Below are 26110 nucleotides of genomic sequence, written 5' to 3'. Positions count from 1 at the left end.
GTGCGTCACCCAGAGAGCTGGCCCCGCCCAGCGGTGCGTCACCCAGAGAACTGGCCCCGCCCAGCGGTGCGTCACCCAGAGAACTGGCCCCGCCCTGCGGTGCATCACCGAGAGCTAACCCCGCCCAGCCGTGCGTCACCCAGAGAACTGGCCCCACCCCCCCCAGCTGAATGCTCGAGCGCCGGCCGGAGGCCCGCTGAGGGGAAAGCGCCGCCCCGCTCCCGCCAGGCCCGGACAGGACGCCCGCTGAGGGGAAATCGCCGCCCAGCTCCCACCAGGCCCGGACAGGACGCCCGCTGAGGTAAGAGCTCCGCCAGGCCCGGACAGGAGGCCCGCTCTCCCCCCGGGCCGCAGCCCGGCAATGGGAACCTCATCCTGGTGTCAGTACAATAACCCACCGGGAGGTTCCAGAAGCTTCTGCCCGGTTTGGGATGGGGAATGTGGGGGGTTTCCGCCTCTGCTTTGCAGGGGAGGGGGGGCAGCAGGAGGTCAGCTGACTCGGGGGGCACGTGACCGGCCAGCAGTCAGCTGACCCGGGGTGGGGGGTGCCGCCCCCCCCCCCTTGGCTGATGGATCAGACCCCGGAGTGGGCTCTCTTCCCCCCTCTCTCCCGGCCAATATTCACTGTGACTGGGCACCTGCTCAGCTTCATCTGTGCTGGTTTATGGGATCTTCCTGTGCGCTTTGCTCTGTTACAACAACAACCTCATGAGGCGGCAGCTGGGTAGCACCCGGTTTGTAATGCACCGCCTGAGAGTGAAGCAGAGACACGTTCACTCTCCTGACTCCAAGTGAATTGGACAATAATCTGAAGAGGAGAGGGTTCGAGCGGTGGGGGAAGGGGCGGCACAGCGATTGGAATCATAGAATTTACAGGGCAGAAGGAGGCCATTCGGCCCATCCAGTCTGCACTGGCTTTTTCAAAGAGCACCCTACCCAAGCACACACCTCCACCCATTTGCATAACCCAGCAACCCCACCCAACACTAAGGGCAATTTTGGACATTAAGGGGCAATTTAACATGGCCAATCCACCAAACCTACACGTCTTTGGACTGTGGGAGGAAACCGGAGCACCCGGAGGAAACCCACGCACACACGGGGAGAACGTGCAGACTCCACACAGACAGGGAAGCCAGAAGCTGCCTCACGACACCAGGGAGTTGGGTTAAATTACGGCCTCGGGTGACAGTGTGCCGTCTGCACTTTCTCCCCGTGTCTGCGTGGGTTTCCTCCGGGTGCTCTGGTTTCCTCCCACAGTCCAAAGATATGCATGATGTGGAGATGCCAGCGTTGGACTGGGGTGAGCACAATAAGAAGTCTTACAACACCAGGTTAAAGTCCAACAGGTTTGTTTCAAACACTAGCTTTCGGAGCACTGCTCCTTCCTCAGGATTCAGTCGAGGAAGGAGCAGTGCTCCGAAAGCTAGTATTTGTAACAAACCTGTTGGACTTTAACCTGGTGTTGTAAGACTTCTTACTGTGCAAAGATATGCACATTAGGCAGATTGTCCATGATAAATTGCCCCTTAGTATCAGGTTGAGTTACAAGGATTGCGCGTGTCGAGGTAGGGTGCTGCTTTGGAGAGTCGGTGCAGACTCAGATGGGCCAAGTGGCCTCCTGCACTGTAGGGAGTCTGTGAAAAGGACAGGAACTGGGGTTAGCTGAATGCTTTTACATGGACATGACAGACCAAAAGGCCTCCTGTGTTGTAACCATTCTACAACTTGGATGTCGCAGAACTTTAAAACTACTTCACTGTAAAGTGCTTTTGGAAAGTCCTGAGACCATGGGCACAATAAAGTGAAAGTATTTCTTAAAACTATTCAATGAGCTTTCAACATCCTTACAGGTAGAGTGCTCTAGATGTCAGAACTCTCCCAAGTGAGAACATTTATCCAGAAGGAGGATATACCAGGCAATTAGGCCAGTGAGGGACAGAATGAATCTCCACTTGGGGAGGCAAGGATTAGTCAAGGATAGTCAGCTTCATCAAGAGGAGAGCATGTCTAATAAATTTGAATTTTGAGTAGGTGACTAGTTGTGCAGATGAGGGCAATGCAGTTATGTTGGAGGAATTTCTTCAGCTAGAGGGTGGTGAATCTGTGGAACTCTTTGCCGCAGAAGGCTGTGGAGGTCAAATCACTGAGTGTCTTTAAGACAGAGATAGATAGGTTCTTGACTCATAAGGGGAGCAGGGGTAATGGGGAGAAGGCAGGAGAATGGGGATGAGAAAAATATCAACCATGATTGAATGGCGGAGCAGACTCGATGGGCATAGTGGCCTAATTCTGCTCCTATGTCTTATGGTTTACGTAGACTTCAGTAGGGCATTTGAGAAAAGTCCCAGATGGGAAACCGATCAGGATGATAAGTTCCTATGGGATCCAGAGCAATTTGACAAATTGAGTCCAACAGTGGCTTAGTGGCAGGAGGCAGAGGGTGATGGTTGAAGGTTGTTTTGTAACTGGAAATCCGTGTCCAGTGGTGTACCGCAGGGATCGGTCCTGGGTCCCTTGCTGTCTGTAGTCTACATTAATAATGATCTAGGCAAGATGTGGAGGGTATGATCAGTAAGTTCGCAGATGACACGAAAGTTGGTGGTGTGGTAAAGTGAGGTGGAAAGCCTTTGATTACAGCGTGATATAGACGGTCTGGTCAAATAGACAGTGGCAAATGGAATTTAACCCAGTAAAGTGCGTAGTGATGCCTTTTGGGGGACTAACAAGGCAGGGGAGTATGAATGGTAGGAAGTACAGAGGACTAAAGAAATCTTGTGGTGCATGTCTGTAGACCCCTGAAGGCGCAGGACAGGTCGCTAAGGTGATTAAGAAGGTGCCTTTGTTAACCAAGACATAGAATATAAGAGTATGGAGGTTATGATGGAGCTGTATAAAACCCTAGTTAAACTACAGCTGGAGTGCTGTGGGCATTTCTGGTCACTGCACCATAGGAAGGAAGTGATTGCACTGGAGAGAGTGCAGAGGAAATTTCCAGGGTGTTGCCTGGGCTGGAGTGTTTGAGTTCTCAAGAGAGACTGATTAGGCTGGGGTTGAGAGCAGAGAAGGCTGAGGGGAGACCTGATTGAAGTGTACAATATTATGAGGGGCGTAGTTGGGAAGGAACGTTTCCCCTTGGTAGAGGGGTCAATACCCAGGCAGAATAGATTTAAGGTAAGGGGCAGGGGATTTGAGGGTGGTGGGAATCTGGAACTCGCTGCTTGAAAGGGTAGAAGAGACAAGAACCCTCAATGTTAAGAAGCATTTAGATAAGCACTTGAAATGCTGTAGCATACAAAGCTACGGACCAAGTGCTGGAAAATGGGATTGGAATAGATAGATGGCTTACGGCCGGTGTAGACAGGACCGAAGGGCTTCTTTCTGTGCTGTAAAACTCTGATTCTATCTCTCCTCTCACCAATCATTTTAAATCTTTTATACCCTTTACTGATCCACTCACCGAAGGAGAGAGCTGTTCTTTAAAATGTGTTGTTCTCGCACTAGCCTTTCTTGTCAGGCCCCCTAAACAAACCCTCCCCTAAAGGGATTAGAAGCAGTAACTTTCCTCCCCAATTTCTACAGCTATGGTTTTAGGTTCCAGGTTATGTCTGCAGTGTGCCATTTGACTAAAAATTAATGACCTGGACTTGGTTATACAGGGCGTAACAAAGTTTGCCAATTACCTTAAACCCCGCACTGTCAAACAATGAAGATTCCAGAATGACATAGACTGGTAAAATTTAACACGACTATGAAGAATAGAGAGGCACTATAAATATAAGCATAATATTAAATTAGTGGTACAGTTTTAAAGGGTCTGAAGGAATAGGGACACCTGGAGGGGCATTTACATCAATCTTTAAAGGTGGAAGGACAAGCTGAGAAGGCACTTCTTAAAAAGGCTTACTCGGTATTTGGCTTTCTACATAGAAGCAACAGAAGCACTAAACCATTATAAAATACTGGTCAGACCACAACTGGAGTATAGGGCAGAATACTCCCAAAGACCTCCCCGACAGGAAAGCCGGCGAGATTCCCGCTGAGTAGGTCGATGCAATGTAGATCGCAATCATCCCGCACTTAGTCGTTTTTATTTGGAGCTTGGGGAGATTCCCACCAAAAAAGAGATGTGCAGGCGCTAGCCTGGCCGGCTCACCTGTGATGAAGCACTCCGATCTCCAGCCAACCTACAGCCCCCCAACACGTTGGTAGAGGACCATCCCCTCCCACCACTCAGTCATCAGGCCCCCCCAAATGACCAACATCCCCTGATAGGGCCGCCGAAGACACTCCCCTCTTTTCAGCACCTCCCAATTCAGACCCCTTCTCTCTCCTCTTCCCCCCCCCCCCCCCCCCCCCCCCTTCCAAATGGCTCCCTATTTTTTTCTCCCCTTTCGGGTCCCCTTCCCATCTCATTTCAGGCATCTCTTGACACTTGGTAGTGCCATCCTACTAGTGTGTGCACATCAACAATCTGCCCTGGTACACCCACAACGCTATGACCAAGAAAGCACAACAGCGTCTATACTTCCTCAGGAAACTAAGGAAATTTGGCATGTCCACATTGACTCTTACCAATTTTTACAGATGCACCATGGAAAACAGCCCAGTCTGTCACACAAAAACATCTCCCATCCATTGACTCTATTTACACCTCCCACTGCCTTGGGGAAACGGGCAGCATAACCAAAGACCACTCCCACTCGGGTTATTCACTCTTCCATCGGGCAGGAGATACAAAAGTCTGAGAACACGCACTAACAGATTCAAAAACAGCTTCTTCCCCGCTGTTACCAGACACCTGAATACCCCTCCTATTGACTGAACTGATCTCTTCAGACATCGTCTCTACTGAGTGGTACTGCACTCCATATGCTTCACCCGATGCCTGTGTCTATGTATTTACGTTGTGCATTTATGTATGTCCTATGGAATGATCTGTCTGGACTGTACGCAGAACAATACTTTTCACTGCACCTCTGTACATGTGACAATAAATCAAATCAATCAATTATTATCTAAACTGTTGTTCTAAACTCGTTACCGGGAGAGACTCATACCCTTTGAACACTGTCTATTACTTAAATGGAAAACTCCTAATTTTTAAACAGTCCCCTGGTTCTAGTCATTCCGACAAGGGGGGAATCATCCACTCAGCAACCACCCTGTCAAGACCCCCTCAAGATCCTATATGTTTCGATAAGATCATGTCTCATTCTTCTAAACTACAATGGATACAGGCTCAGCCTGTGTAACCTTTTCTCATAATCACTGCACCCCCTGCCCACCCCAACACAAATCTGTTGTGTGAACCTTCTCTGCACTACTTCTAATGCAATGATATCCTTTCTTAAATTATGAGAGCAAAGGTGGAAAACAAAAATCACACTGATTTCTATGATCTTAAATTCCACCCCGATGCTCTATTATAGCAGAGTTTACATGTGAGAATTAGTAACACTATAATTTAGTCTATTTTCTTTTTTAAAAAAAAAATAATTTTAGAGTACCCAATTCTTTTTCTTTTCAAATAAGGGGCAATTTAGCAAGTTGGATATGTTATTGTGGGGTTTTTGCATGTGCTGGACCGCTCTTGTTTAAAATTTTAAAATTATAAATGCCTCAACAAAATATTTTCTGAGGGGAAATTTAGCGTGGCCAATCCACCTACCTGCACATCTTTGGGTTGTGAGGTGGGACCCACGCAGACACGGGGAGAATGTGCAAACTCCACACGGACAGTGACCCGGGGCCAGGATTTAAGCCGGGTTTTCGCCGCCATTCTGGCAACAGTGCTAAATATAATTTAGTCTTTACTAAGTTCTCAAGAATAAAGTAATGCATTTAAAGGAGGCACTTTACTGTTTTGTCTTTCAGAATTGTTTTTTGTCTGGTGTGAAATTTTGAAGGAAAATGGCAGATGTAAGTATTATTTTCCAAGCTACTGAAAGGAAATGTATATAATTTGCTCGGCTGTCGAGATTAAAAAGCATATGGAAAGAGTCTGCTTTTTAAAGCACATAATATACACAAGGTTCCAACAAAGTGCAATTAACCAAGCTTTTTTAAAATACGTTTAGAGTACCCAATTTTTTTCCAATTAAGGAGCAATTTACCGTGGCCAATCCACCTACCCTGCACATCTTTGGGTTGTGGGGGTGAGACCCACGCAGACACGGGGAGAATGTGCAAACTCTACACGGACAGTGGCCCAGGGCCTCAGCGCTGTGAGGCAGCAGTGCTAATCACTGCACCACCATGCGGCCTTGCGGTTAACCAAGCTGATTGGTACATTGAACATGTTACCACTTCTGTAAGCCATGCAGCCATTGTAGATGCAAACAGAACTTCATCTAACATGTTCTGTGCAGCATCTGACAAGATAGGTTCTTTTGCTTCCTTGTCTAATTATTCAAGAACTAAAATTCTTCCATTGTTCTGTCTCAGTTTATTTCTAACACAGTTTTCTGCAGTGATTCAATTCCCTAAACCTGATATCAGTGGTGCAATGTTAACATTTATCTGCTGCACACCTGAAGATTTGGGTTTGGCTCTTTCCGCTTAACTCCCCCAGTGTCTCTGGGCTGAATTGCTTGTCTGCCATCTAATGAACCTTGATTTCATCTGGCTCAACATTGGGCAGAGTTAAGCCATTGCCTTTTCCACCACTGTTTGTTCTATATCTTTCTTCGTCCCTCCATTTGAAACTCAGAGCAACAGACCTAGAATCATAGAATCCCTACTGTGCAGAAGGAGACCTTTCAGGCCATTGAGTGCGCACCGATCCTCTGAGAGAGCATCCTAACCTAGGCCCAATTCCCCACCCTCTCCTTGTGACCCCCACCTGGGGGCAATTTAGCATATCCAATCCAGCTAACCTGCATATCTTTGCACTGTTGGGGGAAACCAGAGCACCTGGAGGAAGCCCACGCAGACACAGGAAGAATGTGCAAAAAAAAATGTGCAAACCCCACACACAGTCACCCCCGAGGTCGGAATTGAACCTGGGTCCCTGATGCTGAGGCGGCAGTGCTAACCACTCTGGCATCCACAAGGGAAGGGTAGATTATTTTAGCATACTGGATATCACTCTGAAATACTTCATACGTGATTGCTGTGTGTTTAATAGTTTATAACCAATTGAAAACCACAGGTTGAATTAATTTGTATGTTTTTGTTTATAAATTTAGAGCACCCAATTCTTTTTTCCCCAATTAAGGGGCAAGTTAGCGTGGCCAATCCATCTACCCGGCACATCTTTGAGTTGTGGATGTGAAACCCACGCAGACACGTGGAGAATGTGCAAACTCCACACGGACAGTGACCTGGGGCCAGGATCGAACCCGGTTCCTCAGTGCCGTGAGGCAACAGTGCTAGCCACTGTGCTGTCCCTGAATTAATTTGGATGTTGGCTGTCGGTTTAACCTGTTTTTAAATGATTCTTTGAAAGAGATGCATGATAGTTCTGTAACTCATTGAAGCAGTGAGAGGTTTAAACTTCAATTATTGTTTTAAATTGGAAGTTGGCAGTATGCTTATGTTGGAATAATCCAGTTAAAATGTCTAAGTATCTTTCTTTTATACAGGACTTGAAGAGATACCTTTACAAACAATTGCCAAGGTAAGAATACAAATCAATCTTGCCTTATCTCTGATCGGTTACTATTTCTGACTTTTCTTTAGTTAATTTCAATTGGCTAATACCTTAGTTACTTAAAAAATTATTAATTATTATATTAATTCTGAGGTATTAATTAGACTTCTATATTTCTTAATTGCTGCCTTTCCCCTTTTTTTCTCCCTAACTTTGAAAATTGTTTTCTCTTTGACTACAATAGTCGATTTCTCATCTTTTCAATTTATATGAAAGTTTATTGCACATTCAATTTATATTCAAATTGGTGGGGGGAGGGGGGGGGGGAGTTGTTGGGGGTAGTTTAGGGGAGAAAAAGAGGAAAATGGCAAACTGTTTCAAACTTGGTGATATTGGTCTGTTGATTGTTTGTATTATTGATCCCAATGACTGGCGGATGGTATCAGACAGCCCCTTTGGCTGTTTGCAACAGGCAGAATATGGACTATACTCAGCTAGCTCGTGCTTGCCAAACCTTAAAACATAATGTTCAACATTAGATGTGATTCTGCTATTAGACAGCAGTTGTTTAGAAATCCTGATTGTGCTAGGAATTACATCGACAACCAATTTAAGATTATCAGTTGCGTTTACAGTGTCTTGCTAGAAGCTATGTATATGCACGCACACGGCCCTGTGCTTTGCAGATAACAGGATCACGGTCACATCTTTTTCAACTAAACAAAAGCTTGAGGGACAGCCATTCCATGGTTCATTCCCCATGGGAAAGCCTTGAGTAATCAGAGTCGACCTGCCTGGTTTGAATCTAAACAAAAGCTTGGTAGTTAACTGTTCTCCATTGCAACACCTCTAGCTGTCAGAGTCCAATTGGTTAGCGATCAGCAATCTCTTGTAGTAGACGTTGTAGTTACCTTTACGATTGTCATTCTTTTTTTAAATAAATTTAGAGTACCCAATTATTTTTTCCAATTAAGGGGCAATTTAGTGTGGCCAATCCACCTACTCTGCACATTTTTGGGTTGTGGGGCGAAACCCACGCAGACACAGGGAGAATGTGCAAACTCCACACGGACAGTGACCCAGAGCCGGGATCGAACCTGGGACCTGAGCGCCGTGAGGCGCTTGTGCTAACCACTAGGCCACCGTGCTGCCCCCCGATTGTCATTCTTACTGGACTTCTGGTGATGTGCTGAGTAGTTGCACATCAGGTGGCTCTCCTCTTACACCCGAAATAGCCTGCTAACACAAGGGAAAAATATCCTCGCTCCTCAACCAACATCAACCCGAAAGGAGATGCCGAATAACAGCCACTCCAGAGGCTATACAGAAAGTGGGAAAAGCCAGGAGAAGCAAATGACTGAGCTGGCAGACACACAAAATGACAAAACTCGGGCCTTGCCAGAGTGAGAACCACAAGGAGCTCCTCCTCTCCAGAGGGTGGTTGGAGGACGTTTCTCTCAAGAGAACTGAGAGAATATAGAGAGTGGCTGAAACCGATATCCAGGCTGCGGTCCGGGGTGTGGTCACAGAAGCTCTGGCAACCATAAAGGTAGTCCTAGACAAGGCAGAGAGGTTATTGGACGCCCAGGAAAGCACCATAAAGCAGCTGGAAGAGGCCTCCACAGACCAGGGCAATCAGATCGCTGTCCTGGAGAAGGAGATATCGAAGGTTGATCGCGACGCAGGGGACTCAGAGGAACGATTGAAGATCAGGAAAACTGATTGAGACGCCAACGCCTATGGAAAGCCTGCTGGAGGGGATCGAATGCAAGAATCCCACAGACTATGTGGCCCAAATGCTGGGAAATCTGGTGGGAAGGGATAGCTTCCCCAACCCACCAGAACTAGACAGAGCGCACCGGGAACTTCGTCCAAAACCCAAAGCTGGAGAACAACCAAGGGTGATAATTGCTAAAATACACCGATACCAAGACCAGGAAAGGATCCTGTGCTGGGCAAGACAAACAAAAAATTGTAACTGGGAAGGTCACCGGATCAGGATCGACCAGGACATTGGGGCTGACCTGACCAAGGACGGGCAGAGTTTAAGCAGCCCTGTACAAGAGCGGTGTAAAAGTTGGGATGCTTTACCCAGCCAAACTCTGGGTCACATTCCAAGGATTCATGCATATCTGATGAGTGCAAGATGAAAAGCTTCAAACTCTTTTTGTTCTTTCTGTAATACTAAAGCTTTTATGTTGATAAGTGTTCCTAACGTCCTCATGCTGCCACGAGTGTTGCAAAACCTTCTGCAAAGTTCACTTTTAAAGTAAATTCCTAAATAGTGGATACATGTCTGATCCTTATCCAAAAAGCAAATCTAATAACACAATTGACGGGGAAAAGTGCCATGATTTGGTTAGGTCAGTTTGTTGAATAAATATATTCACTGGGGTCAAAGCACATGTTCTGTTTAATTTTGTTAGCACAAACAGAAGTAAACATCATTTTGATGGTCATCATTTTGATCAGATAGAGAACGACTTTGAAAGCGAGATTGTTTTATATGGGCAAACTTTGTACAAAGGTGATACCGTTTAAATACGGCAACATTAAATGGCACTGTAGTTATTGCATTAGGAGTGTAGGAATTCCTTACTCGCTGTACTACTACAGTTTTGTTTAATTTGGAATCTATAGTAAGCAGAGGAGGATGGAAATGATGTTTAAACATTTAATTTATCAGGAATGGAAATAGATTGGTGGTTGTTATGTCACTGACTTGAATACTGCAGCTAATCCTGCACAGGGTATTGTGTGTTGTTTTAAAATTATATTTAATATATGGTTTAAATATGCTTTTTCTTTCATATGCGCACCTATTGTGTTATGTGACCGTTTTACAGGGGGGATAGTGAAGACATCTGAACAAATGTAGTTTTCAAGTTAATTGCAGTGGAAGTACTTGAGTTCCACTAGTGTCATAGAATCCCTACAGTGCAGAAGGAGGACATTCGGCCTATCGAGACTGCACCAACCCTTCGAAAGACCACCCTACCTAGGCCCAATCCCCCATCCTATTTCTGCAACGCCACCCTAAGGGGCAGTTTTATCATGGCCAATCCACCTAACCTGCATATCGTTGGACTGTGGGAAGAAACCGGAGCACCCGGAGGAAACCCATGCAGCCACGGGGAAAATGTACCAACGCCACATAGTCACCCGAGGTCTGAATCAAAACCGGGTCCCTGGCGTGTGAGGCACCATGTCACTCTGTGATGTGGTTGTTGCCAAATTTTCAAGCAGCTTCAGGAACCCCAGCAGAATGTTAAAATATTTTAAATTCTTGTTTGGTAATACTCCCCATCGTTGTGACCATTGATTTCCCAGTAGCTCTGTGTGGTTTTCATTACAGTTTTGCAATGAATAAAACTCTTGCTGTGTAATAATTTCAGAGATTGCACCTTTTAAAATTCTGGTACCAATGTAAAGGTGCAGCATGAATAATTCTGCATCATTGTTTTACAGTGTTGAGGGCCTTCACGCCATTGTAGTTTCTGACAGAGATGGGGTGCCTGTGATTAAAGGTAATTTATAGCTGCTCATTAAACAGTGCTTTTCACTGTGATCTTATAATTGATCAGTAATTGTTTTATGCTTCAAATTTAGCGTAGCTCCTCATGTCTTTGGCCATTATACAACGCCCAAGCAAGTTTCAAATTAGGTGATGCAGGTTAAAAACTATTGTACTTTATCTTATCCTGATTTACATAACATGAATTCCAACAGTGAACAGTTTTTCTGTAGTTTGGTCAAACACCATAGCGGTGAAATTTACCTTCAGGGGGTACAAAACACAATGCATTTATATGGTCTCTCAATTCTTTGATGCTTTACACCTAAAGAATTACTTTGAAATAGTCATTATTTTAAAGGCAAGTGCAAGGTCCTACAAACAGCACGTGAGAGTGTGCAACTAAATAACTTGAGTTGTTGGGGTTTTGGTTGGAGAGAATTGTTGGATAGGAAATAGGAAGAGTCCCCTGCCCCTCTTCCAAGAATACAATAGGATGTTATCGGAGAATCTCAAACTCTTTTACAGTTCAGAAATAGGCCATTCAGCAAGGGCTGTCTACAGAGTGCTGCTCCCCTGCCCTATCTCCGTAACTTTGCAAGTTCTATCTTTTCAGATCGAAATCCATGCGAATCAAGGGGAAAACTCTGTTAGTTGGAGTAATACCTGGCACAAAGGAAGATGGTTGTGATGATTGGAGGTCAATCATCTCAACTCCAGAACATCACTGCTGAAGTTCCTCATTGTAATGTCCGAGGCCCAACCACCTTCAGTTGCTTCATCAATGACCTGCCTTCCATCATAAGGTCAGAAGTGGGGATGTTTGTAGATGACTGAACAATCTTCAGCACCATTCACGACTCCTCCGATAATGAAGCGGTCCATGTCCCTAATGCACCAAGACCTGGACGATATCCAGGCTTAGGCTGACAAGTGGCAAGTTGCATTCGCGCCACATAAGTGCCAGGCAATGACCACTTCCTACAAGAGATAATCTAACCATCGCCCCTTGACAAGTAAATGGCATTACCCTCACTGAATCCCCCACATTCAAAATCCCAGGGGTTACCATTGATCAGAAACTGAACTGGGCTAGCCATATTAATACTGTGGCTACCAGGGCAGATAAAAGGCGAGGAGTCCTACGGCGAGTAACTCTCCTCCTGACCCTGACACCCCCCCCCCCCCCCCCCCCCCCCCCCCACTTGCCTGGAAGAGTGCAGCTCTCACAACTCGAGCAGCTTTACACCATCCAGGACAAAGCAGCCCATTTGATTGCTCCGCCTTCCACAAACATTCAAACCCTTCACCACCGACGACAGTGGCAGCCGTATGTACCATCTACACTGCAGGAGTTCAGCATGGTTCCTTAGCCAGCACCTCCCAAACCCATGACCAACACCATCCAGGAGGACAAGAGCAGCAGATACCTGGGAACCCCACCATCTGGAGGTTCACCTCCAAGTTACTCACCACCCCGACTTGGACATTTATTGTCGTTCCTTCACTGTCGCTGGGTCGCCGTCCTGGAACTCCCTCCCTCCCTAACAGCAATGTTGGTATACCTGCACCTCTGGGACCGCAGTGGTTCAAGAAGGCGACTCATCATCTCTTCTGAAAAACAAATAGGGTTGGGAAATAAATGCTGGCCTAACCAGCGATGACCACATCCCATAAATGAATTTTAAAAAAAATTATTTACCCTGTCCATACCCCTCAGAATCTTGAATATCTTCATCAAGTCTCCTCTCGCCTTTTCCCCAGGGAAAATAGCCTCAACCCCTCCAATCTATCCTCACAGTTGCAATTCTTTATCCCTAGAATCAATTTTAAATAAATTTAGAGTACCCAATTATTTTTTCCAATTGAGGGGCAATTTAGCATGGCCAATCCACCTACTCTGCACATCTTTGGGTTGTGGAAGTGAGACCCATGCAGACACGGTGAGACTGTGCAGACTCCATGGTCAGTGACCTGGGGCCGGGATTGAACCCGGGTCCTCAGCGCTGTGAGGTAGAAATGCTTACCACTGTGCCACCGTGCCGCCCCTTTATCCTAGAATCATTCTTGTGAATCTCCTCTGTACTCAAAAATGTTTTCACATCCTTCTTCAAGTATGGTGCCCACGACTGATACTCCAAATGAGGCCTAACTAGTGTCTTATACATGTTCAACATGACCTCCTTGCTCTTATACCCAATGTCCCTATTAATAAAGCCGAGGATACTATACACTTTATTAACTGCTCTCTCAATCTGCTGTGCCATCTTCAATGACTCATGTACACATAACCGAGGTCCCTTTTTTCCTGCACCTTCTTTAGATTTTCTCACTTCATCTTATACTGTCTCTCCATAATCTTCCTGCCAAAAATAATCGCCCCTCATTTCTCTGCATTGAATATCATCTGCCACTTGTCTGCCTAATTTACCAACACATCCATGTCCTTACGAAGTTCAAACTATCCTCATCACAGTTGATGTTTCCAATCTCCATAACATTTGCAGATTTTCAAATAATTCCTTGGCCACCACGGCCTAGATCATTTAATCTCTATCAGGAAGAGCAATGGCCCCAACACTGACCCCTCGGGAACTCCAGTACAAACCTTCCTCCAATCTCGCTACTCTCTGTTACTTGTCATTCAACCAATTGCTTATTGAAATGCCTACTATCCCTTTTATTCCATGAGATAGAATTTTGCTCACCAGTCTGTTGTGTGACACTGTATCAAATGCCTTTTGAAAATACATATACACCAAAAATAGTACCTCTTGTCAATAGTGCACTCCAGTCACAGCCATAATTGCACTCCATACTGGAGCATGAATCCATAAGCTTGGACTGCAGGAAAAGAAAATAAGTGCTACCAACCTAACCAAACTGACGACACTGTTGTGTGGGATGTCTGCTTTATATCAGTAAGAAGTCTTACAACACCAGGTTAAAGTCCAACAGGTTTGTTTCAAACACGAGCTTTCGGAGCACGGCTCCTTCTTCAGGTGAATGGAAAGGCTTGTTCCAGAAATGTTTATATAGACACAGTCAGAGATGCCCCGGAATGCGAGCACCTGCAGGCAATCAAATCATCAAAGATGCAGAGAGAGAGGTAACTCCAGGTTAAAGAGGTGTCTATATTTATATCAGTTATAGGTCAGTGATCTCTGTGGCGGAGGTAGATTCAATTGAGGCTTCAAAAGAGAATCGGATAATTGTTTGAAGAGAAAAGATTTGCAGGGTTACTGGAAAACTGCAAGGGAGTGGGACTAGGTGAATTGCCCTTGCAGAGGGCTAGGAGCCCGAATGGCCTCCTCCTATGCTCTTGCCTTTGTATGATTCAATGAAGTTATATTTCAGAGCTTTTTGATATTTCTTACAGCTTGCCCCCAACCCAGTCAGAATATTATTGCTGGTACATGGATCGTGATGGATTCTCCCCGTTTGCTAACGTGCTTTTCTGCAGTAGCTTGTTACGTTTGTGCAAGTGGAACAGTGGAAACTAATTGTTCCCATGGGTTATCTTCCTTCAGTTGCTAATGATAATGCACCAGAACATGCACTGAGACCTGGATTCCTCTCTACCTTCGCACTAGCAACAGATCAAGGAAGCAAATTGGGACTTTCAAAGAACAAAAGCATAATTTGCTATTACAATACATACCAGGTAATTTCTTCTCTCTCCACCTCATTAAGTGCATTTTTCTATACAGGTGTATTTTTTAATGAGGAGGTGGTGGTGTAGTTGCGGTGTCATTAGATTAGTAATTAAAAGACCCAGACTGATGCTCTGGGGGAATGGGTTCAAATCCCACCACGGCAGCTGGTGGAATTTCCGTTCAACTAATGAGCCGGAATTGAAAGCTAGTAATACAGTAGTGACCATGAAACTGTCATTGTTGTAAAAACCCATCTGGTTCACTAATATTTTTCAGGGAAGGAAATCTGCCATTTTTACATAGTCTGGGCTAAATTTGACTCCAGATGCATAGCAATGTGGTTGACTCTTGACTGCCCTCTAAAATGGTCTAGCAATACACTCAGCTCAAGGGCAATTAGACATGGGTAACAAATGTGGACCCAGCCAGCGACACCCACATCCCATGAAATAGTTTTTTTCTTAGTTCTTTGATTCTAAATTGCATTTGACTTTTTAAAATTAGATTTTATGTTTCCTCTAAAAGGGTCAAGGGTGTGTGTGTATTTCCATTTTAAATAGTTTCCAGCACCAAACCTGTACAGGAGAACTTTTGTATGTGCTCAAACCGGCTCTTGGCTGCTATCTGTGATAGGCAGTGGAACAGCACCTGTATGCTGCAGGTATACCGTTGGCCTGCAGTGGGATCCATCCTCCGAATAACCCCCCCCCCCCCTGCGCAATCCTCCCCAATATAATTATTATATATAATAATCGCTTATTGTCACAAGTAGGCTTCAATGAAGTTACTATGGAAAACCCCTAGTCACCATATTCCGGCGCCTGTTCGGGGAGGCCAGTATGGGAATTGAACCCGCGCTGCTGGCCTTGTTCTGCATTACAAGCCACCTGTTTAGCCCATCGTGCTAAACCAGCCTCAGGTACTCAACCATTTGGTTGAGGCCTTGCTCGTTTTAATCTGCTTATTGGTTAGCTGTAACGTCCAACCATTCCTTCTGACATAGTTATCTGCCCACTGAAAGGGGGCGGAGGTAATGTTTCTGCCCCTGTTTATTAGTCCGTCAACAGTATATATCAAAAACAAATGGACTGATTTTAAGAAACTTGACATTGAGTATGACCCAAGGAAGGACTTTGGAGATGATGAGGATCTAAATTCCGGAACTTTATGAAGGATGAGATGGGGAAAATAGACTTTTTAATGTTGCGGGTTTCATTTAGAATGTTTGTTTTTTGTATGTTGTGGATTATTTCAGCTGCTGTGGTGCAAAATGTCAGCAGAGTTTTCAGAGAGGCCTGTTGGATATGGATTGACCTGGCATCTCCTCAGTGTGATGGAAGTTCTCAATCAAAATATTTATTTCTTCAACTTTGCAGTTACAGAGTATTAAACAGACAGGAAGCTGCGAGAAAGGCCCATGTAATTGTAATAACATTGAGTTAGCACAGCGTGACGCAGGCATGCGCTGCCCTTCGTTTGTTAATCCTGTGTCCTGAACTCCAGTTTTATTGTAAACGCATCACCAGTGGAGATGGCCAGTCAGTTCCTACGAACTATTCTTTTTGGTTGAATTTTGACCAGAACAATGTTTGGCTTTGGTGATTTTTGAAAAAATTATTATTGCCCTTTTTGTTTTCCAGGTTGTGCAGTTTAACCGGTTGCCTTTGGTTGTGAGCTTCATAGCTAACAGCAGCGCCAACACAGGTACTTCATTATGAACAGCACGGTAGCACAGTGGATAGCACTGTTGCTTCACACGTCAGGGTCCCAGGTTCGATTCCCCGCTGGGTCACTGTCTGTGCGGAGTCTGCATGTTCTCCCCGTGTCTGCGTGGGTTTCTTCCGGGTGCTCCGGTTTCCTCCCACAAGTCCTGAAAGACATGCTGTTAGGTAATTTGGGCATTCTGAATTCTCCCTCCGTGTACCCGAACAGGTGGCGGAGTGTGGCCACTAGGAGATTTTCACAGTAACTTCATTGCAGTATTAATGTAAGCCTACTTGTGACACTATTAAAGATTATTATTATTTGGAGGTTACGCATGTTTTTTTAAATAAAGTTAGAGTATCCAGTTATGTTTTGTTTTTCAATTAAGGGGCAATTTAGCATGGAGGAGCCAGAGGAGATCCCGCCTGTGGATGATCCCGGTGGCAGGATCAAGGCCGGCCCTGGGTTAGTTGGTGGGCCCGTGTCGCCCGCCACACTCAGTGTGGTGGAGGATTCGGGCCAGGAGAGCAACTGTCTGAAGGCTGTCAGCCACCCAGTGTCGGGAGCACAGGGTGCACATGAGGCGCTCTATAGCGGGTGCGGCGCTCACTCGTGCCTGGCACTCTGTTGCCCCTCACCCCCTCTGGGGGACTCCTGGAACCTGGCACATCATAATTGAAGGTTCTTTTGTTTTTCTGCCTCCGTAGATAGTTCCGGCAGTGCCCTATTGGGCCCCCATCTCCACCAACACCCCGACTCCCTCCCTTCCCACCACCCTCCTTTCCCCTCTCTTCCCACCAACCCCATCCTTTCCCTTCTGTTGGTACAGAGGCGACAGAAGTTTAGTGCTTGAATCATTAGTTTTTTGTAGATATGTGTTGTGAACTGTTTTAATAATCAAGAGTATCCACCCCCCCCCCCCCCCCCCCCCCCCCCCCCCCTGCCCCCTTCCCGTACATTGGTACTGAGGGGAGGGTACCCTGCTTCTCCAACACAAAATTAGTGTTTGTACCGTTTGGCCTCGTACATATTTTTACTGTTTTAATAAAAAGATATGGCCAATCCACCTAACCAGCACATCTTTGAGTTGTGGGGGTGAAAACCACACAGACACGGGGAGAATGTGCAAACTCCACACGAACAAATTACCCAGGGCCAGGATTCGAACCCGGGTCCTCAGCGCTGCAGTCCCAGTGCTATCCACTGCGCCACATGCAACCCAGTTAGGTTACGCATGTTAAAATACATACCATTGTAATGATGCTGAAGACAATTGGGATACAATTTTCATATTGCTTTATCACATTGGTACATAAAGTCCATGCAAATATTGTTCCAGGACTCCAAACATGATATCCCACTCTTCACAAGACATTTTTGTCACCTGCTAGGTTAGCTGAATAGAAAAGCAGTTGCTTTTGTCAATAAAAGCAATACATGCTGTGCACATTTGGTTATAGGATTACAATAGAAGAACTTTCATGGGACTCAGCCCCATGACCTTCTGAAATGAAAATGAAATGAAATGAAAATCGCTTATTGTCACGAGTAGGCTTCAATGAAGTTACTGTGAAAAGCCCCTAGTCGCCACATTCCGGCGCCTGTCCGGGAGGCTGGTACGGGAATCGAACCGTGCTGCTGGCCTGCTTGGTCTGCTTTAAAAGCCAGCGATTTAGCCTTGTGAGCTAAACCAACTCATCTGTCTCAGATGAGAGTGCTACTAACCCAACCGAGGATTAAATTTATTTTTTTCCCCTTCACCCTCTCGGAGGGCAGCACGGTAGCATAGTGATTAGCACAGTGCAGTTGCTTCACAGCTCTGGGGTCCCAGGTTCGACTCCTGCCTTGGGGCACTCTGTGTGGAGTCTGCACATTCTCCCCGTGTTCGCGTGGGTTTCCTCCGGGTGCTCCGGTTTCCTCCCACAGTCCAAAGATATGCAGGTTAGGTGGATTGGCCATTCTAAATTGCCCTTAAGTGTCCAAAAAAAGGTTAGGTGGGGATAAATGGGATAGGGTGGAGCCGTGGGGCTTAAGTAGGGTGCTCTTTCCAAGGTGCACACTTGATGGGCTGAATGGCCTCGTTCTGCCTGTAAATTCTATGATTCTATGAGATTAGGATGGTTTTAGTCACTTACATTTGCGCTAAAATGTCTTTACAGTTGAGGCACTCACATTTGGTTACTAACACAGGTGCTCCTATGAGCTGGAGCAAGGGAAGGCTATTTTGGTATATACCAAATTGGCATAGTATGTGATTGGAATTTCCCCCTGAAGCTCCACGTGTGCAGTCTGTCTTGTAATGAGCATGTTATAATGAACATGTATGAAGTTAAACAACATAATTTGAGGGAGACCTAACCTGAACAAAGGTTAACATAGGCATTGAAATTTGTTATTTTGGACTTCATCTCCTGTGGTCTGTTTCATGCAAACTTTATTCATTTCTATTTCTGAAGATAACATTTATAGAACACTAGTCTGATGACCCAATGATGTTAACGATGGTATAAAGAGCCTTTAGTGGGCCATGTTGGCAGAACAGTTCAGGAAATGCAAAGAAATATTTTAGGCATTGACACTTCCTGCAATAACTCATCTGCCTCAATGTGTTTGACTAAAGCAAATGAAGACCTAAGCACAAACGTATGTAGAAAATAGTTCTGTGAAGATTGTATTTCTCTCCTGAAACGTACATTTTAAACAATATGTTTTTGGTGTCACAAGTAGGCTTACATTGGCACTGCATGAAGTTACTGCGAAAAGACCCTAGTTGCCACAATCCGGCGCCTGTTCGGGTACACTGGGGGAGAATTTAGAATGCCCAATTCACCTAACAAGGACGTCTTTGGGACTTATGGGAGGAAACCTCAGTGCCCGGAGGAAACCCATGCAGACACGGGGAGAACGTGCAGACTCCGCACAGTGACCCAAGCCAGGAATCGAACCCGGGTCCCTGGCGCTGTAAAGCAACCATGCTAACCACTGTGCCACCATGTGTTGAGGTCTTTTTGGAGAATGTATTACATGAGCAGCATTATCTGTTTTTAATAAAAATATGAACTAGTGTCTCCTAATGGGACTCCAACTAGTTTTATATCTTATTTTAATCCAAGTTCATTAGAACTTGTTTCTAACTTTGGTTAGGTTGCCCAGGCTTTGCAATAATATAACATTTCTATCAGTCCTGGGGTCAGGCACCAAATACATTTTAAATCCTTTCCTAGGTTTATTTACTATTTCTACAATTTATAATTCACAATATAATGTTCTTTCCCTGACCTGCAATACTGGCCCACCAAATGCAACATGAATCTGGACGCCCAGCATTGCTGCCTCCTTTTCTTACTCCTTCTGTTGTTGCTCCTTCCACTCCATGTCCAGAATTCATCAGCAATGCTGTTTCAAATTCCTGCTCTGCCACTGGATTCTCTTGCCTAACGCCAGTGACCTCGGAACCCACTTGCTTGTAGCTGGTTTTCCTCCTCTCCTGAAACAAAAAGTCACATGTGGAAAAGCTTTTTCATGCAGCGAGTGATTAACGTCTGGAATGCACCGTCAGCAAGTGTGGTGGAGGCAGGTTCAACCTGAAAAGGAAGAATGCACAGGGTTCCAGGGAGAATGGGACTAAGTGAATTGCTCATTCGGCGAGTTGGTGCAGACACGATGGGCCGAATGGCCTCCTTCTGCACTGCAACAATTCTGTGATGATGGCTCTGACTTGGTTTCACTGTCGCAGCGACAGCAGTCAGTTCCTCTGAAACTGACAGTAACTTCAGGAATCCACATATATCCAGTAGAGACAGAAATCTACAAGTTGTTGATTGTGACATCCTGTTTCTCTACAGGATGCCCTACAGACAGCAAATCTTTCAAAATAACTGATCTGATGATTATTTCCCCTTTCTGCTGTAACATTGCTGTTAAGGACCCTGACAAAGTTGCACTTTAAGAAGTATAACTCAGTAATGGTGTACTAACTAGTAACTACTACTAAAGGCCCTGGATAATCAAGTTTATATTTGTGTAATGTCAAATTTTTCCATTAAGATTTTTTAAAAAACATACAAGATTCCAAAGTTTGATCATTTTAGCTTCTGATGTGTACGTTGCAATTATTTATTTCACTTTATCCTTCAATCAGCTTTGGTTTGCTGTCTTTAAGAATTTTTCAATGCAATTGCAAGCATCTTGTTCTGGACACCTGACCGTGTCTGCGTGTAATTTTAACTAGCTGATTCTCTGCAAACTGAAATGACCTTTGCTGCTACTTCAAACTAGTCCTTAACTCAGTGCTAGTTTTCAAACAAATTGGGTATCATCTAGACATCTCTCTCCGGAGTGCGTTCTGAAGAAGCCATATTTGACTCAATGTTAACTCTGTATCTGTCTCCACATATGTTGCCAGACTTGCTGAGTTTTTCCAACTTTTTAAGCTTATTACTACAATCTTCCCCCATCCGTGCAATCCTCCCAGGTCTCTGCGTTTCCACAATTCTGACCTTTTAAGCATTCCTGATTTTGATCACTCCATCATCTGCACTTGTGCCTTCCACTTATAAGGTTATATAATTTCTTCCCTTAATCACTCCATATCTCTACACCTTAGATGCTCCTTAAAACCTCTTTCACCATTCTTTTGTCTGAATATATTGCATGGACCATGTCAAATCCTGTTCATAACCATCCTGTGCATTGGGTCATTTTATTGTGTCAATAGCACAATATAAATACAAGTTGTTAAAATCTCTTGCAATCCTTTTCTTAGTGTGCTGTCACAATAAGATTAGAGCCAGTGGTAGAGCACAGAATTTGAGACAAGTGAGTGTGATTAAGGGAGAAGGATCGAGGTTGAAGGCAAATTATTGAGGATGCTTGAATCAAACAAAAACAGAAAAAAAGGATGTACGTGTTGGCATGTGGTCCAGGGACGGGCAGCGTCTGGTCGAGGAGCCGCAGCTTCTGGGCGGGGAGCTACAGTGTCCCCTTTTTAACTCGCGGTCGCTTACCTGCCCATACAAAGCCCAAGTTCACCTTGTTGACCCGTTTAAAAAAGGACAGAGGAATAAAGATGGGGAGGCACTGAAACACAAACCGGAATCTCGGGAGAACCGTCATTTTCGCTGTCTGTACCCTCCCAGCCAGTGACAGCGCATCCCACCTTCGCAAAACTTCCATCATTTGGTCTACTAGTCGTGCCTGATTTAGCTTGTGCAGCCATTTCCGTTCCCACGCCACCTGGATGCCTTGGTACCGAAAGCTTCCCCCTACCACTCTAAACAGCAGCTCCCCACATCGGCTCTCCTGCCCCCTTGCCTGGATCGCGAACATCTCATTTTTTCCCATGTACATTTTGTAACCCGAAAACCGGCCAGAATCCCCATAATTACTTCCATCCCTTCCAATGGGTCCGACACACAAGAGCAGGCCGTCCGCGAATAGTGAGATTCTGTGTTTTACCCCATACCCCCCCCCCCCCCCCCGCCCCCCCCCCCCCCCCCCCACCGGATCAGCCACTTGAGGCTCTCAACGCAATTGCCAGCGGTTCTATGGCCAGTGCGAACAACAGCAGGGAGAGGGGGCATCCATGCCTCGCCCCCACTGGTGCAGCCTAAAATAGCCTAATGTCAGCCTGCTCGTCTGAACACTTGCCACGGTTGCCTGATGCAGCAGCCTGACCCAGTCAATGAAGCCCCGCCCAAATCCAAACCGCCCCAGTACCTCCCACAGATAATCCCATTTCACCCGGTCGAATGCCTTCTGTGTGTCCATTGCGACCACTACCTCTACGTCCCCACCCTCTGGGGGCATCATAATTACATTCAACAGCCTTCTTACATTGGCCGCCAACTGCCTCCACTTAACAAAACGTCTGGTCTTCCCCAACCACCACGTCCGGAACGCAGTCTTCAATCCTTGAGGACAAGATCTTAGCCAACAATTTGGCGTCTACATTTAGTAGGGAAATCAGTCTGTAGGACCCGAATAGCTCCGGGTCCTTATCCCGCTTCAGGATCAACGATTAAATGTCCTCATCAGCAGCGGCCTCAGTATCCCAGATAACTTTTTGTGAAACTCCATGGGGTACCCATCCGGTCCCGGGGCTTTACTCGACTGCATGGCCTTCATCCTATCTGCTATCCGATTGGGTCCTCCAGCCCTTCTACCAACTCTTTGTCAACCTTCGGGAACTTCAGCCTTCCTAAGAATTGCCTCATCCCCTCCGGCCCAGCTGAGGGTTCCGACTCTCAGCCTGCTGTAGAATTCCTCGAGTGCCTTATTGCCCCCAGCTGAATCTCCGACCAGGTTCCAATCCTTGTTTCTTACTTTCCCAATCTCCCTGGCCGCCTCCCGCTTTCTAAGCTGCTGTGCAAGCATTATTATACTGGCCTTCTCCCCATATTCATAGATCGCCCCCCACACCTTCCTCCTCTGTTCCACCGGCTTCCCTGTAGTTAACAAGCCAAACTCCGGCTGTAGCCTCCATTGTTCCCTTAGAAGCTCTGCCTCTGGGGTCTCCGCATAACTCCTATCGACCTGTAGAATTTCTGTATCAGTCAGTCCGTCTCTGCACTGTCTGCCTTCCCCTTGTGGACCCGTATCGAGATCAGCTCCCCTCTAACCACCGCCTTCAGTGCCTTCCAGACAATTGCGGCCGAAACTTCCGTGTTGTTGTCTTCCATATAGTTCTGGATACATTTTGTCAGTCACCTCCTCATCAGCTAAAAGTCCCACTTCCAGCCTCCAATGCGGGTGCTGGCCACCCTTCTTGCTCACCTGTAGGTCAACCCAGTGTGGGGCATGATCTGAGATCGTGATCGCTGAATACTCAGTGTCCACTACCCTGTCAGTAAAACCCTATTCAGGATAAAAAGTCAATCTGGGGGTACACTTTATGCACGTGCGAGTAGAAGGAAAACTCCTTCACTCTCGGCTGCCCAAGGGTCCACCTCTCCCCTCTCTCCATCTGCTTCCCCCCCCCCCCCCCCCCCCCCCCCCCCCCCCCCCCCCCCTAAATGACCAGCTTATGCAAATCCAGGTCCAGGATCTTCCCCAGCATCCGCCTTATGAACTCCACATCAATTCGGTGCATACACATTCACAAGTACCACCAGCAACCCCTAATGTACGACTCCCCATGTCCGCAACTATTCTTCCCGCCTCGAATGATACCCGCTTATTAATCAGAATCACAACCCCTCTAGTCTTAGAGTCCAGCCCCGAGTGGAAAACCTGTCCGACCCATCCCTTCCTTAATCTGACCTGGTCAGCTACTCTAAGGTGCATCCGTCCGCCTTCAGTCCCATCAAATATGCAAACCCGCGTGCCCTCTTAATTGGCCCATTCAGCCCTCTTACGTTCCATGTGATCAGTCTGGAGTGCCCCCCCTCCCCCCGCCAATCAGCCATCGCCTTTCTTGGGCCAGTCTCCAGCCCACGCATTTGCAGCCCCCCCCCCCCCCCGGCAGCCTCCGTCCCTGACCTCCCTATTGTCCCGCAGCAAAAGTCCCACCCCCGGCACCCTCCAGATGACCCACAATTCTCGGGTTCTGCCGTCGGGACCTGTTCTCTAGGTCCTCCATCTTCTCCAGGAGCCTTTTCTGCTGGTCTCTCAGCATCCCCACCTCCAACTCCACTGCAGCTTGGTTCTCCTGCTCAGTCAGTGCCTTCTCCACTTTTTGATCGCCCGATCTTGAGCATCCAGTCTGAGTTCCAGCCGCACAATTGATTCCATAATCGGGTCGAAGCATTCCTGTTCCTGCTTGGTGAAGCCCTCCTGAATGACACCGCTGTGTTGTCGAGCCAGGACTCCGGTCGTCCACCATGCCTTCTCCCGCTGCAGCCTCGGCCCAAGCCTTCTCCGTTCACCTATTTCTTCCTTTGTGAGCACTCCTGGTCCGCTTCTCCATGCACTGGTGTAGAATTCCTCATCACAGTTGCATCCAACATCAATTTTCCACATCAGATCCGGCAAACAAATCGGGGGAAAAGGTCCAAAGTTCCGACCCGAGCAGGAACCACCAAATGTGCGACCTACTCCTTCATAGCCGCCACCGGAAGTCCCCTTAGCAGCATATATTAACTAGGATAGTGGCCTCCTGGTAAAACTTCTTGCCTCTTTGTCAATGGCTATGCATTTTACTGGTTTAACACTGTGCTGTTCTCTGTCTCAAAAGGGTTGATTGTCAGTTTGGAGAAAGAGCTTGCACCATTGTTTGAAGAATTGCGCCAGGCTGTGGAAGTGTCATGAAGAGCGAAGCAAGAAAATCCGCCATCTCAAAGATTGTGAACTTACTAGCAAGTTGCTCGTGCAGCATACAGTTCCCAGGGATTTGGGTGATGCACTTAAAGCCACTTCTTCAAGCTTAACACTTCCTCAACTGAGAATGGGATCATAAATGAATTTCCTCCCACATTCTGCTTGACAGTATTTACTGCACGCCACTTGCTGCTCTGCTCAACTTCTCACTGCCACCAAATGTGGTGTTTAAGACCCCAATGTGTTTGTTTATAAAATAAATTAGAATTCTGTCATAACCCATGTTTATTGTTTTATTGTCTATTACTGTTTATTGTCTTACTTTGAAAGCTTAAGGAAGAAGAAAGGAAATTGTTACTTACGGGGCCTAATGCGTGAAAGTCTTGTTCCTACTGTTGGTGTGTAAAATTCAGTCATGTACATTTTTTAAAAAATTTATTTATTCAAAGTTTTTCAAAAAGTTTTACAGAACACTCCAAAAAGGAAAATAATACAAAGAAAAAAGGGAAACATGCCAACCAAACAAAACAACTTAACCCTCTAAACCATATATGTCAAACTCAAGGCCCGCGGGCCAAATCCGGCCCGCGGTGGAATTATCTTTGGCCCGCGAGATAATATCTAATTACTTTTTTTTTATTTTAATTTTTTTTAAAATTTAGATTAGCCAATTATTTTTTCCAATTAAGGGGCAATTTAGCGTGGCCAATCCACCTACTCTGCACATTTTTGGGTTGTGGGGGCGAAACCCACGCAGACACGGGGAGAATGTGCAAACTCCACACGGACAGCGACCCAGAGCCGGGATCGAATCTGGGACCTCAGCGCCGTGGGGCGGTTGTGCTAACCACTAGGCCACCGTGCTGCCCTAATAATATCTAATTACTATTAAAACTGGCCCCAGCAATTGAAGCGCCTATAGCGTATGATATGGCTGATGCCGAGTTTATTCAGGTATAGTGTGAATCACAAAGTGTTGGCCTGTGGAAAAATGTTTTCATTAGAAATTACTCTGGAAAAGCTCCAGATAAAGCAATAAGAAATAAATGCAACTAATTTTTTTATTTATTTAATATTTAATGTTGTTTTTATAGGCAATAACCTAAGCTTTATTAGTTCCAGGTTCAATAAGTTCATTTCAATAAGTTTTGCAAAAAAACATTGAACCAGTCCGGCCCTCGACTTGTCCCGATTTTTTAATTTTGGCCCACGGTGTATTTGAGTTTGACACCCCTGCTCTAAACGATAAACAGTTTAACAAAATTACACCCAACTCAAAACAAAATAGGACAAACGTCCCTTTCAAAAAGGAAAATAAATCAGCCCCCCCGGGTTTGCTGCTGCTGTTGACCTCCACCTAACGTTCCGCGAGAAAGTCAAGGAACG

The 26110-nt window shown here is 45.9% G+C and overlaps 1 protein-coding gene across 2 annotated transcripts; it reads left to right on the top strand.

The window, feature by feature from the left end:
- Positions 1 to 144: 144 nt before the first annotated feature.
- Positions 145 to 25006, top strand: lamtor3 (late endosomal/lysosomal adaptor, MAPK and MTOR activator 3). Of its 2 annotated transcripts, none has more exons than XM_038792806.1 (7): positions 145 to 251; positions 5878 to 5922; positions 7587 to 7621; positions 11063 to 11121; positions 14639 to 14772; positions 16405 to 16468; positions 24642 to 25006. In XM_038792806.1, the coding sequence occupies exons 2-7, from the start codon at positions 5914 to 5916 to the stop codon at positions 24713 to 24715; spliced, it is 375 nt and encodes a 124-aa protein (XP_038648734.1). In that variant the 5' UTR covers positions 145 to 251; positions 5878 to 5913; the 3' UTR covers positions 24716 to 25006. The 2 variants fall into 2 exon arrangements, with proteins under 2 accessions (XP_038648734.1, XP_038648733.1); XM_038792805.1 differs by having other exon boundaries at positions 147 to 301.
- Positions 25007 to 26110: the final 1104 nt, after the last annotated feature.

The sequence above is a fragment of the Scyliorhinus canicula genome, chromosome 3 (genome assembly GCF_902713615.1).
Source record: "Scyliorhinus canicula chromosome 3, sScyCan1.1, whole genome shotgun sequence".
Taxonomy (NCBI): Eukaryota; Metazoa; Chordata; class Chondrichthyes; order Carcharhiniformes; family Scyliorhinidae; genus Scyliorhinus; species Scyliorhinus canicula.
The sequence above is the reverse complement of the archived record's forward strand: the minus strand, read 5'-3'. Positions and strand labels throughout refer to the sequence as shown.